General features: G+C 59.9%; 1 protein-coding gene and 1 non-coding gene across 4 annotated transcripts in view; one reads left to right on the top strand and one right to left on the bottom strand.

Annotated features, from left to right (window-relative positions):
* RNF41 (ring finger protein 41) overlaps positions 1-12215 on the top strand; it is a 28196-nt gene extending 15981 nt beyond the window's left edge. For all 3 annotated transcript variants that reach the window (XM_062015377.1, XM_062015376.1, XM_062015378.1), the window contains 4 exons: positions 852-1123; positions 7310-7445; positions 8816-8919; positions 11824-12215. In XM_062015377.1, the coding sequence (XP_061871361.1) occupies positions 852-1123; positions 7310-7445; positions 8816-8919; positions 11824-12175 (864 nt within the window). In that variant the 3' untranslated portion in view covers positions 12176-12215. The remainder of the gene's footprint in view (positions 1-851; positions 1124-7309; positions 7446-8815; positions 8920-11823) is intronic.
* Positions 12216-13539: 1324 nt separating this feature from the next.
* On the bottom strand, positions 13540-13621 carry TRNAS-CGA (transfer RNA serine (anticodon CGA)). Its single transcript has one exon. It is a non-coding gene; the product is annotated as a tRNA-Ser (tRNA).
* Between the last annotated feature and the right edge of the window lie 145 nt (positions 13622-13766).

Raw genomic sequence — 13766 nt, 5'->3', positions numbered from 1 at the left:
TCAGAAGGAAGATGCTCCAGATCATCTCGGTGTCCTTGCACTGGCCTCTGCAGCAGCTCCCTGTCCCTCTGCAGCTGGAGAGATACTTGAAAGTGTTGCTGAGTTGCCCCTGAGCTCAGGCTTCTGTTCCCCAGGCTGAACAGCCCCAGGGCTGCAGCCTTTCCTCCTCACACACATGTTCCATCCCTCAGCATCTTGCTGGCCCTGCCCTGGCCTCTCTGCAGCACTTCCCTGTCTCTCTGCAGCTGGGGAGCCCAGCACTGGCCCCAGGACTCCAGCTGAGGCCTCCCCAGCTCTGGCAGAGCAGAGGGGCAGCACAACCTCCCTGGCCCTGCTGCCCACACTCTCTTCATGCCCCCCAGGCTGCCACTGGCTCTTTGCCCACCAGCCCACGTTGCTGCCCCACGTTCCCTTTGCTGCCCCCCAGCACTGCCAGGGCCCTGTCCCACAGCTGCTCTCCAGCAGGTCACCCCAGCCTGTCCTGGTGCAGGGGGTTGTTCCTTCCCAGCTGCAGGACTCTGCCCTTGTCCTTGTTGAACCTCAACAGGTTCCTCTGTGCCCAACTCTCCAGCTGGTTGAGATCCCACTGACTGGCAGCTCAGCCTCTGGTGCATCAGCCAGTGCTCCCAGTTTGGTGCCAGCAGGGAACGTGCTGAGGGTCCCTCTGTCCCCTCACCCAGGTGGTTGATGAAGATGTCGAACCAGCCTGTCCCCAGCACCCATCCCTTTGAAACCCCACTCGCCCACAGCCTTTTAACCCCATCCCCCAACTCTTCAATGCCACCAACCTCCTCCAACCCTTCCCCTATCCCCTCCCACCCTACTCCTTCACCCCTCTCCCCCTTCCTCAGGCCCCTCACTGCGAGCACGCCTTCTGCAACGCCTGCATCACTCAGTGGTTCTCGCAGCAGCAGACGTGTCCCGTGGACCGCAGCGTGGTGACGGTGGCTCACCTGCGGCCGGTGCCGCGCATCATGCGCAACATGCTGTCCAAGCTGCAGATCAGCTGCGACAACGCCGTGTTCGGCTGCACCGCCGTGGTCAGGCTGGACACGCTCACGGCTCACCTCAACGACTGCGAGCACAACCCCAAGCGCCCCGTCACCTGCGAGCAGGGATGTGGGTGAGCACTGGGACACAGAGGGGGATGTGGGGGAATGGGTTTGGGGGTGGTGTCTCAACCTGGTGTCTCAACCTGTGGGACACAGAGAGGGGATGTGGGGGAATGGGTTTGGGGGTGGTGTCTCAACCTGTGGGACACAGAGGGGGGATGTGGGGAATGGGTTTGGGGGTGGTGTCTCAACCTGTGGGACACAGAGGGGGGATGTGGGGAATGGGTTTGGGGTGGTGTCTCAACCTGGTGTCTCAACCTGTGGGACACAGAGGGGGGATGTGGGGGAATGAGTTTGGGGTGGTGTCTCAACCTGGTGTCTCAAAGAGGGGGGATGTGGGGGAATGGGTTTTGGGGTGGTGTCTCAACCTGGTGTCTCAAAGAGGGGGGATGTGGGGGAATGGGTTTGGGGGTGGTGTCTCAACCTGGTGTCTCAACCTGTGGGACACAGAGAGGGGATGTGGGGGAATGGGTTTGGGGGTGGTGTCTCAACCTGTGGGACACAGAGGGGGGATGTGGGGGAATGGGTTTGGGGGTGGTGTCTCAACCTGGTGTCTCAACCTGTGGGACACAGAGGGGGAATGTGGGGGAATGGGTTTGGGGTGGTGTCTCAACCTGGTGTCTCAACCTGTGGGACACAGAGGGGGGATGTGGGGGAATGGGTTTGGGGTGGTGTCTCAACCTGGTGTCTCAAAGAGGGGGGATGTGGGGGAATGGGTTTTGGGGTGGTGTCTCAACCTGTGGGACACAGAGGGGGGATGTGGGGGAATGGGTTTTGGGGTGGTGTCTCAACCTGTGGGACACAGAGGGGGGATGTGGGGGAATGGGTTTGGGGGTGGTGTCTCAACCTGTGGGACACAGAGAGGGGGATGTGGGGGAATGGGTGTTGGGGTGGTGTCTCAACCTGGTGTCTCAACCTGTGGGACACAGAGGGGGATGTGGGGGAATGGGTTTGGGGGGTGGTGTCTCAACCTGTGGGACACAGAGGGGGGATGTGGGGGAATGGGTTTTGGGGTGGTGTCTCAACCTGGTGTCTCAACCTGTGGAACACAGAGGGGGATGTGGGGGAATGGGTTTGGGGGTGGTGTCTCAACCTGTGGGACACAGAGGGGGAATGTGGGGGAATGGGTTTGGGGGTGGTGTCTCAACCTGGTGTCTCAACCTGTGGGACACAGAGAGGGGGATGTGGGGGAATGGGTTTGGGGGTGGTGTCTCAACCTGGTGTCTCAACCTGTGGGACACAGAGGGGGGATGTGGGGGAATGGGTTTGGGGTGGTGTCTCAACCTGGTGTCTCAACCTGTGGGACACAGAGGGGGGATGTGGGGGAATGGGTTTGGGGTGGTGTCTCAACCTGGTGTCTCAAAGAGAGGGGATGTGGGGGAATGGGTTTGGGGTGGTGTCTCAACCTGGTGTCTCAAAGAGAGGGGATGTGGGGGAATGGGTTTTGGGGTGGTGTCTCAACCTGGTGTCTCAACCTGTGGGACACAGAGAGGGGGATGTGGGGGAATGGGTTTGGGGGTGGTGTCTCAACCTGTGGGACACAGAGGGGGGATGTGGGGGAATGGGTTTGGGGTGGTGTCTCAACCTGGTGTCTCAACCTGTGGGACACAGAGGGGGGATGTGGGGGAATGGTTTTGGGGTGGTGTCTCAACCTGGTGTCTCAACCTGTGGGACACAGAGGGGGAATGTGGGGGAATGGGTTTTGGGGTGGTGTCTCAACCTGGTGTCTCAATCTGTGGGACACAGAGGGGGGATGTGGGGGAATGGGTGTTGGGGTGGTGTCTCAACCTGGTGTCTCAACCTGTGGGACACAGAGGGGGGATGTGGGGGAATGGGTGTTGGGGTGGTGTCTCAACCTGGTGTCTCAACCTGTGGGACACAGAGGGGGGATGTGGGGGAATGGGTTTGGGGGTGATGTCTCAACCTGGTGTCTCAACCTGTGGGACACAGAGAGGGGGATGTGGGGGAATGGGTTTGGGGGTGGTGTCTCAACCTGGTGTCTCAACCTGTGGGACACAAAGGGGGGATGTGGGGGAATGGGTTTTGGGGGTGGTGTCTCAACCTGTGGGACACAGAGGGGGGATGTGGGGGAATGGGTTTTGGGGGTGGTGTCTCAACCTGTGGGACACAGAGGGGGGATGTGGGGGAATGGGTTTTGGGGGTGGTGTCTCAACCTGTGGGACACAGAGGGGGGATGTGGGGGAATGGGTTTTGGGGGTGGTGTCTCAACCTGTGGGACACAGAGGGGGGATGTGGGGGAATGGGTTTTGGGGTGGTGTCTCAACCTGTGGGACACAGAGGGGGGATGTGGGGGAATGGGTGTTGGGGTGGTGTCTCAACCTGGTGTCTCAACCTGTGGGACACAGAGAGGGGGATGTGGGGGAATGGGTTTGGGGGTGGTGTCTCAACCTGTGGGACACAGAGGGGGGATGTGGGGGAATGGGTTTGGGGTGGTGTCTCAACCTGGTGTCTCAACCTGTGGGACACAGAGGGGGGATGTGGGGGAATGGGTTTGGGGGTGGTGTCTCAACCTGGTGTCTCAACCTGTGGGACACAAAGGGGGGATGTGGGGGAATGGTTTTGGGGTGGTGTCTCAACCTGGTGTCTCAACCTGTGGGACACAGAGGGGGGATGTGGGGGAATGGGTTTGGGGTGGTGTCTCAACCTGGTGTCTCAAAGAGGGGGGATGTGGGGGAATGGGTTTGGGGGTGGTGTCTCAACCTGGTGTCTCAACCTGTGGGACACAGAGAGGGGATGTGGGGGAATGGGTTTGGGGGTGGTGTCTCAACCTGTGGGACACAGAGGGGGGATGTGGGGGAATGGGTTTGGGGGTGGTGTCTCAACCTGGTGTCTCAACCTGTGGGACACAGAGGGGGGATGTGGGGGAATGGGTTTTGGGGTGGTGTCTCAACCTGTGGGACACAGAGGGGGGATGTGGGGGAATGGGTTTGGGGGTGGTGTCTCAACCTGGTGTCTCAACCTGTGGGACACAGAGGGGGGATGTGGGGGAATGTGTTTTGGGGGTGGTGTCTCAACCTGGTGTCTCCATCAAGTCAGAATATCGTGGAATCACAGCATGGTGGGGTTGGGAAGGAGCTTTAGAGCTCAGCCAGTGCAACCCCGCTGCAGAAGCAGCTCCCACCTAGGTCAGGTCACACAGGAACATGTCCAGGGGGGGTTGGGAACCTCCTGAGAAGGAGCCTCCACACCCTCCCTGGGCAGCCTGGGCCAGGGCTCCCTCAGCTCAGCACCAAAGGACTTGCTCCTCCTGGGCCAGGGGCACTTGCTGTGTCCCAGCCTGTGCCCATCACCCCTTGTCCTGCCACTGGCCACCCCAGCAAGGAAATGTCACCTCAGTCTCCTGACACCCTTTATCAGACTCACAGCATGGTGGGGGCTGGAAGGGAGCTTTAGAGCTCATCCAGCCCAACCCCCTGCAGAAGCAGCTCCCACCTAGGTCAGGACACACAGGAACGTGTCCAGAGGGGTCTTGAAGAGCTCCAAGGAAGGAGCCTCCACACCCTCCCTGGGCAGCCTGGGCCAGGGCTCCCTCAGCTCACACTGAAATGCTTTTTTCCTTGTGTTTACATGGAACTGGTTGTGTTCCAGCTTCATCCCATCATCATTTGTCCTGTTACAACAGCAAAAAGTGCTGCCCCAACCTCCTGACACCCACCATGGACACACTTGGAACTATTCATGAGTTCCTCCCTCACTCTCCTCCAGACTCAACAGCCCCAGGGCTGCAGCCTTTCCTCATAAGGAAGATGCTCCAGTGCCCTGATCATCTTGGTGTCCCTGCACTGGCCTCTGCAGCAGTTCCCTGTTCCTCTGCAGCTGGGGAGATACCTAAAAGTGTTGCTGAGATCCCCCTGAGCTCAGGCTTCTGTTCCCCAGGCTGAACAGCCCCAGGGCTGCAGCCTTTCCTAATAAGGAAGATGCTCCAGTGCCCTGATCATCTTGGTGTCCCTGCCCTGGCCTCTGCAGCAGTTCCCTGTCCCTCTGCAGCTGGGGAGATACTTAAAAGTGTTGCTGAGGTGCCCCTGAGCTCAGGCTTCTGTTCCCCAGGCTGAACAGCCCCAGGGCTGCAGCCTTTCCTCCTCACACACATGTTCCATCCCTCAGCATCTTGCTGGCCCTGCCCTGGCCTCTCTGCAGCACTTCCCTGTCTGTCTGCAGCTGGGGAGCCCAGCACTGGCCCCAGGACTCCAGCTGAGGCCTCCCCAGCTCTGGCAGAGCAGAGGGGCAGCACAACCTCCCTGGCCCTGCTGCCCACACTCTCTTCATGCCCCCCAGGCTGCCATTGGCTCCTTGCCCACCAGCCCATGTTCAGTTTATTATCACCCAGCACTCCCAGGTCACTTAGAATCACAGAATGGTGGGGTTGGAAGGGACCTCTGGAGATCATCCAGTCCAACCCCCTTGCAGAAGGTCAACCTAGATCAGGTCACATAAGAACATGTCCAGGCAGCTCTTGAAGACCTCCAAGGAAGGAGACTCCACACCCTGCCTGGGCCAGGGCTCCCTCACCTCACAGTCCCCTTCCCAACTGGGCAGGAGAGAGAGAGAGAAATAGAGCAAATGGCTTGTGAGTTAAGGACAGAGAGATCACTCAGCAATTAGTGTCATGGGCAAAGCAGACTCAACTTAAGGAGAAAAAGGTTTGATTTATTAAAGGAACAATAAGAGCAGGGAGGTGAGAAATCAACCCTGGGGCCTGTCCCAGGGGCAGCTCCTCACAGCCTGCCCCAGCGTGGGACATCCATGGGGGGAACAGGAGCAGGCTGCTGCAGCCTGAGTCCCTCACAGGATCCCCTGGGAGCAAACCTGCTGTGGCCTGGGCTCCTCTCTCCCCACAGACTGCCAGGCCCTGCCAGGAGCTTGCCCCAGGGTGGGTTCCCCACAGAGTCCCAGCCTCCTTCAGGCATCCACCCGCTCTGGGGTGGGCTCCTCCACGGGCTGTGGGTGGGTCTCTGCTCCCTGGGGCCTCCCTGGGCTGCAGGGCCACAGCTGCCTCACCATGGGCAGCACCACAGGGCATTGAGTCTTTCTTCCAGGGCCTGAGCACCCTCCTCCCCTCCTTCCCACTGCCCTTGGTGTCTGGGGAGATGTTCTCACACCCTCACTCCCAGTTGCTGCTGCAGTTCAGCAACTGCCAACAACTTCTTCTCCTCAAATGTGTTATTCACAGAGGCTTTACCTCCATCACTCATTGGCCAGGCCTGGCTCAGCTGTGGGACCAGCTTAGAACTGACTGGCCCCAGCCCTGTGAGCTCCAGGGGAAGCTTCTGGCAACTCTTTGTTTAAAAAGAAGCCACCCCTGGAGCCTCATCCCCTGCTACCAAAAACCTGGCCCAGGCAAAACCTCTACAGTGTGCTCTGGGGGAAGGTGGCTGTAGGTGGGGAGGCACTGCAGGGCTCAGAGGGTATCAGAGCTCCTTTCCTCACTGTTGAGCTGAGGGAGCCCTGGCCCAGGCTGCCCAGGGAGGGTGTGGAGGCTCCTTCTCAGGAGGTTCCCAACCCCCCCTGGACACATTCCTGTGCCCCCTGAGCCAGGGGAAGCTGCTTCTGCAGAGGGGTTGGACTGGATGAGCTCTAAAGGTCCCTCCCAACCCCACCATGCTGTGATTCCATGAAGGCTTTGAGGCCATGGTGCTGCAGAAAGGGTTGGGAAGGACTTTTAGTCCAATCTCTTTCTTTTGAAACTGATTTCAAAGCCCCAGGCTCTTTAGCTCCTTGCTGGGGATTGGGTGTTGGTTGGCTACTGGAAATCATAGACTCATAGAATGGTGGGGGTGAGAAACACCAGTCTCCTGCTCTGGGGACATCCCAACCCCAGCTGGATGAGTCCCTGTGTGCCCTGCTCTAGGTGCTGCTGCTCTGGCAGGGGGCTGCACTGGATGAGCTTCCCATCTCCCTTCCAACCTTTAACATTCTGGGACCTGCCTCTGAGCCCTGATGGCTTCAGAGGAGGAGAATCCCCATCACCCTCTGACCTGGAGGTGATTTGTTGCTGTGGCTCTGCCCCAGGGCTGGGCCACACACACACACTCCCAGTGCTGAGCCCCTCAGCACACCCTCCAGGAGCACATTCACTCTGGAGGCTGCTCACATGCTGCCACCGAGCACTGAGTGTGTGACTCTCCCTAATGTGGGGCCTTCCACTTGCTTCTCATTTTTGTTCTAATCCTCCACAGCTTGGAGATGCCCAAAGATGAGCTGCCAAACCACAACTGCATCAAGCATCTGAGATCCGTGGTGCAACAGCAGCAGACGAGAATCGCCGAGCTGGAGAAGACCTCGGCAGAGCACAAGCATCAGCTGGCAGAGCAGGTGGGTCTGGGCTCCCTAGTGCTGGATCTCTCATGGGAAGGGCTACTCTTCTTCTCCTCAGACACCAAAAAGGCTTTGTGGGCACAGAAAGTGGCTGCAGAGGGGCTGGGCATGGGTAAGGCTCTGTGTGCACAGAGCTGGGATGCAAGTGGAGTCACCAAGACTGTGAGCAATCAGCAGCTGCTGGTGGCTTTATCGGCCTCTCAGAGCCTGCACCCACTCCCCAAAATCCCCCACCAGGGGCAGAGAGCAAGGATGGGACAGGGACTGTGACCAAGGGATTCAGTTCCCTGTGGAAGGTTGTGCTGCCATTCAGCAAGATCTGAGTTGGCTTGAGAGATGGGCACAGAGGAACCTGCTGAGGGGCACCAAGGGCAGAGTCCTGCAGCTGGGGAGGAACCAACCCAGCACCAGCCCAGGCTGGGGGTGAGCTGCTGGAGAGCAGCTGTGGGACAGGGCCCTGGCAGTGCTGGGGGGCAGCAAAGGGAACGTGGGGCAGCACCGTGGGCTGGTGGGCAAGGAGCCAATGGCAGCCTGGGGGGCATGAAGAGAGTGTGGGCAGCTGGGCCAGGGAGGTTGTGCTGCCCCTCTGCTCTGCCAGAGCTGGGGAGGCCTCAGCTGGAGTCCTGGGGCCAGTGCTGGGCTCCCCAGCTGCAGAGAGACAGGGAAGTGCTGCAGAGAGGCCAGGGCAGGGCCAGCAAGATGCTGAGGGATGGAACATGTGTGTGAGGAGGAAAGGCTGCAGCCCTGGGGCTGTTCAGCCTGGGGAACAGAAGCCTGAGCTCAGGGGCACCTCAGCAACACTTTTAAGTATCTCCCCAGCTGCAGAGGGACAGGGAACTGCTGCAGAGGCCAGTGCAGGGACACCAAGATGATCAGAGTACTGGAGCATCTTCCTTCTGAGGAAAGGCTGCAGCCCTGGGACTGTTGAGCCTGGGGAACAGAAGCCTGAGCTCAGGGGGATCTCATCAGTGCTGCTGAGTCCCTAAAGGAGGATGGATGGGGCCAGGCTTTGTGCTGGGGTGGCCAGTGGCAGGACAAGGGGTGATGTGCACAGGCTGGGACACAGCAAGTGCCCCTGGCCCAGGAGGAGCAAGTGCTTTGGTGCTGAGCTGAGGGAGCCCTGGCCCAGGCTGCCCAGGGAGGGTGTGGAGGCTCCTTCTCAGGAGGTTCCCAACCCCCCCTGGACACGTTCCTGTGCCCCCTGAGCCAGGGGAAGCTGCTGGAGCAGGGGCTGGGGCTGCAGCAGCTCTGCAGGGCCCTTCCCACCCCACCACTCTGTGATACAGGTGGGTTTAGGGGGATGAATCCCACCAGTTCCCTCCCTCCCTGCAGCCACAGCACTGACTCTCCCTTGCCCCCTCTCTCAGAAGCGGGACATCCAGCTGCTCAAGGCCTACATGCGCGCCATCCGCAGCGTCAACCCCAACCTGCAGAACCTGGAGGAGACCATCGAGTACAACGAGATCCTGGAGTGAGTGCTGGGGCTGGGGCTGGGCAGGTGCAGCTTGGAATCTGCCAGCCTCAGTGAGAGGCTGATTTTGGGGCTGGTTTTGGGGCTGTTCAGCCTGGAGTAGAGAAGGCTGAGGGGTGATGGCAGTAACAGAAGCACCTAAAGGCTGGGTGTCAGGTGAGGTGACACTTTGTTTTCTGTAGCACACAGTGACAGGACAAGGGGTAAATGGGCATAAGCTGGAACACAAAAGGTTCCATTTAAACAGAAGGAGCAAGTCCTTTGTTGCTGAGGGGAGGGAGCCCTGGCCCAGGCTGCCCAGGGAGGGTGTGGAGGCTCCTCATGAGGTTCCCAACCCCCCCTGCACATGTTCCTGTGCCCCCTGAGCCAGGGGAACCTGCTGTAGCAGGGGCTGGGGCTGCAGCAGCTCTGCAGGGTCCTTCCCACCCCTCATTCTGTGATTCTAAGTGTCTCCTGAGGTAAAGGCACTGTTGGAGAAGAAAAGGCTTCATGTCACATGGAGCAGTTATGGCGTGTTTGTGCTGTTTGAGCTGCACAATGGGCTTGGAGCATTTTTGTTCCTCCACCTGCATCCTGCCCCTGAGCAGGAAATTGCCAGATTCCTTCCTCCTTGTGAGAAACACCAGCAGAAGTGGCTTCTCATCTTGTCCTTTCTGGGGAAAGGTGTTGTGGAGCTTTGAACCGCAGCTGGGTCCTGTTTGAGAGGTGGAAAGAGGGGAGGGGGAGGTGGGGAACCAGAGGCATTTCCCAAATGAACCTGGAGCAGCCAGTGAGGGGTTTTGGTGGGAGGCAGCTCTGACCCTTGTGTTTGTGAGGAACCAGCCCAGGCTGGGGGTGAGCTGCTGGAGAGCGGCTGTGGGACAGGGCCCTGGCAGTGCTGGGGGGCAGCAAAGGGAACGTGGGGCAGCAACGTGGGCTGGTGGGCAAGGAGCCAATGGCAGCCTGGGGGGCATGAAGAGAGTGTGGGCAGCAGGGCCAGGGAGGTTGTGCTGCCCCTCTGCTCTGCCAGAGCTGGGGAGGCCTCAGCTGGAGTCCTGGGGCCAGTGCTGGGCTCCCCAGCTGCAGAGAGACAGGGAAGTGCTGCAGAGAGGCCAGGGCAGGGCCAGCAAGATGCTGAGGGATGGAACAAGTGTGTGAGGAGGAAAGGCTGCAGCCCTGGGGCTGTTCAGCCTGGGGAACAGAAGCCTGAGCTCAGGGGCACCTCAGCAACACCTTCAAGTATCTCCCCAGCTCCAGAGGGACAGGGAACTGCTGCAGAGGCCAGTGCAGGGACACCAAGATGATCAGGGCACTGGAGCATCTTCCTGAGGAGGAAAGGCTGCAGCCCTGGGGCTGTTGAGTCTGGAGAAGAGGAGACTGAGGGGGGAGCTCATGAACAGTTCCAAGTGTGTCCATGGTGGGTGTCAGGAGGTTGGGGCAGCACTTTTTGCTGTTGTAACAGGACAAATGGTGATGGGATGAAGCTGGAACACAACCAGTTCCATGTAAACACAAAGAAAAACCATTTCAGTGTGAGCTGAGGGAGCCCTGGCCCAGGCTGCCCAGGGAGGGTGTGGAGGCTCCTTCCTTGGAGCTCTTCAAGACCCACCTGGACACGTTCCTGTGTGACCTGACCTAGGAGGGAGCTGCTTCTGCAGGGGGGTGCACTGGATGAGCTCTAAAGCTCCCTCCCAACCCCACCATGCTGTGAGTCTGATAAAGGGTGTCAGGAGACTGAGGTGACATTTCCTTGCTGGGGTGGCCAGTGGCAAGACAAGGGGTGATGGGCACAGGCTGGGACACAAAGAGTTCCACTGGAACAGATGGAGCAAGTCCTTTGGTGCTGAGCTGAGGGAGCCCTGGCCCAGGCTGGATGTGGAGGCTCCTTCTCAGGAGGTTCCCAACCCCCCCGGACACATTCCTGTGCCCCCTGAGCCAGGGGAAGCTGCTGGAGCAGGGGCTGGGGCTGCAGCAGCTCTGCAGGGCCCTTCCCACCCCTCACCATCCTGTGACTCTGTGTGGTTCTGTGGTTTTTATGGGATCAGAGGTGACAACCAGAGAAAAGTCCTATTAATAAAGAAAGGACAAGAGAGGCAGGAGCGGGGACAGGAGAGATGTGCTGGAGGTGGGTTTGGGAGGCAACTGTGGGAGGATCAAGTGCTGGCCACAAAAAGCAAGAAGTGCAATGTCCTCACAGAGTGACTGCCAGAGCTGCATTCCCATGTGAGAAGGGCAGCACCTGCAGTGAGCTCAGCACCCACAGCAGCCCAGGGAATGGGGGAGAAGGAAAACTGAGCTCCCCAGCAAAACACCCCCTGGACACAGATCCTGTCTGTGGAGGGGATGTCCAGCATGGACACAGGCTGGAACACAAAAGGTTCCACTTAAACAGGAGGAGCAAGTCCTTTGGTGCTGAGCTGAGGGAGCCCTGGCCCAGGCTGCCCAGGGAGGGTGTGGAGGCTCCTTCCTTGGAGCTCTTCAAGACCCCCCTGGACACGTTCCTGTGTGACCTGACCTAGGTGGGAGCTGCTTCTGCAGGGGGTTGCACTGGATGAGCTCTAAAGCTCCCTCCCAACCCCACCATGCTGTGAGTCTGATAAAGGGTGTCAGGAGACTGAGGTGACATTTCCTTGCTGGGGTGGCCAGTGGCAGGACAAGGGGTGATGGGCACAGGCTGGGACACAAAGAGTTCCACTGGAACAGATGGAGCAAGTCCTTTGGTGCTGAGCTGAGGGAGCCCTGGCCCAGGCTGCCCAGGGAGGGTGTGGAGGCTCCTTCTCAGGAGGTTCCCAACCCCCCCTGGACACGTTCCTGTGCCCCCTGAGCCAGGGGAAGCTGCTGGAGCAGGGGCTGGGGCTGCAGCATCTCTTCAAGTCCCTCCCCACCCCTTCCCCAGCCTGACCCTGGACCTCTGTGTGCGTGCAGGTGGGTGAACTCGCTGCAGCCGGCGCGGGTGACACGCTGGGGCGGGATGATCTCCACCCCTGACGCCGTGCTCCAGGCCGTGATCAAACGGTCGCTGGTGGAAAGCGGCTGCCCCACGTCCATCATCAACGAGCTGATCGAAAACGCCCACGAGCGGAACTGGCCGCAGGGCCTGGCCACGCTGGAGACGCGCCAGATGAACCGGCGCTACTACGAGAACTATGTGGCCAAAAGGATCCCCGGGAAACAGGCTGTGGTGGTGATGGCCTGTGAGAACCAGCACATGGGAGAGGACATGGTGCTGGAGCCGGGACTCGTCATGATATTCGCACACGGAGTGGAGGAGATCTGAAAGACTTGGGGCCAGCGAAACCGTGTGGCTGAGGGATGGGATGGGATGGGATGGGATGGGATGGGATGGGGAGGGGAGAGGGAGGGATGGGATGGGATGGGATGGGATGGGGAGGGGAGAGGGAGGGTGTGGAGGTGGGGGCTTGAGGCTGGGCACAGCTGCTTGTTTCCCTGTCACTGCTGTGGTGTTCTCTCCCTCCAGCCTCTGGTGAATCCTCCTCTCTCCCTGCTGGGGTGAGGGCAGGCTGCAGCCCCTCTGCCAGCCCCAACCCCTTTGCAGCTCAGCCCCCCTGTCCTGTGCCTGAGAAGGAGCAGCCTTTTGGGAGATGGTTCCACCTCCTCCCAACCCCAAACCCCAGCAGCTGAGCCAGGCTGAGCCCCCAGTGCCCGGATCCCCCTCAGCTCTCCCTCCCTCTCCACATCTCACACCTCACTTCCCACCTTCCCCAGGGGCTCAGCAGGGGGAGGGTCCCAGCCCAAAGCAGCACCCCAACCCACCACAGCCTCAGACCTCCCACTACACGGGGGGTGGATCAGTGTTGGGACCATCTTTGTGCCCCCCACACGGCTCCTGCAGCCCCCCCAGGCCCCTCTCATGCATGCCCCAGCCCCCCACCTCCAGCCTCGTGCTCCCCCCTGGCTCACAGCCCCTCACCCTCCCTCCTTTCCCCCCCCAGCCATGTCCTGGCTCTGCTCTTTCTGCTCTTACAGCCGTTTTTTTCCAGACACTTGTGATTGTGCTTCTCTATTACTCTTTGTTTTGTACCTCTCCGGGGTGGTTTTTTGGCCTTTCCTTGGTTTTATTTCCCTTCCCCTCCCCGTTTTGGGACCGTGCTCAGGCACCTCAGCACCTGCTGCCTTTTCCTCCTTGGGAGTTTAATTTATTTGTGTTTGTTTCATCAGGTTTGGTTGTTTTTTTACCATTCCCTCCCCCCTCGTGTCCCTCCCACCGGGGGCTGTGGCCCTGGGACACGGGGATTCCCGTGGTCAATAAACAGCGTTCTGGTTCCTTTCTCAGCCTTTGGGTGCTTCGGGGTGGGGGCTGCACCCACCCCCCAAAATCCCCCATCAGCCCCTTGTGGAAATGGGTGTGTTTGGGGGGGTTTCACCCTTCCATTTGTGTCACTGGGGTTGCAAAACGCCCTTTTGGGGTGTGTGGGGGGGGTGTTGCTGCTCCCCACAGCCTGGAGCCTCCTCGGGGTTGGGGGTCTCTGGGGGGTCTTCGGCCACCGAGGGTTGTCCCCAGTGCCCATAAAGGACTAAAGTCCCCCCATAAAGGACTAATTAGACGAGGTACCTCATTAATAAAGAGGTACCATGGCTGAGGGCTGCTCCCCGTCCCCGCGCAGCAAAAGCAAAGCGTGGCGTCACGGACAGGATTCGAACCTGTGCGGGGAAACCCCATTGGATTTCGAGTCCAACGCCTTAACCACTCGGCCACCGTGACTCTCGCACCTCCGTGCTCCGCGCTCCGCCTAGACCCGGCGCGGCCGCCGCCGCCTCCCCCGGCCCCGCACCGGCCGCTCCCCGGGGCCGCTCCCAGCGCGCCGCGGCCTCCCCGCGACCGTCACGGCGGCGGCGAGCGGCCGGGA

This window comes from Colius striatus, chromosome 26 (assembly GCF_028858725.1).
Source record: "Colius striatus isolate bColStr4 chromosome 26, bColStr4.1.hap1, whole genome shotgun sequence".
Lineage (NCBI taxonomy): Eukaryota > Metazoa > Chordata > Aves > Coliiformes > Coliidae > Colius > Colius striatus.
Note: the sequence above shows the minus strand (reverse complement) of the source record. Positions and strands in the feature narration are given on the sequence as shown.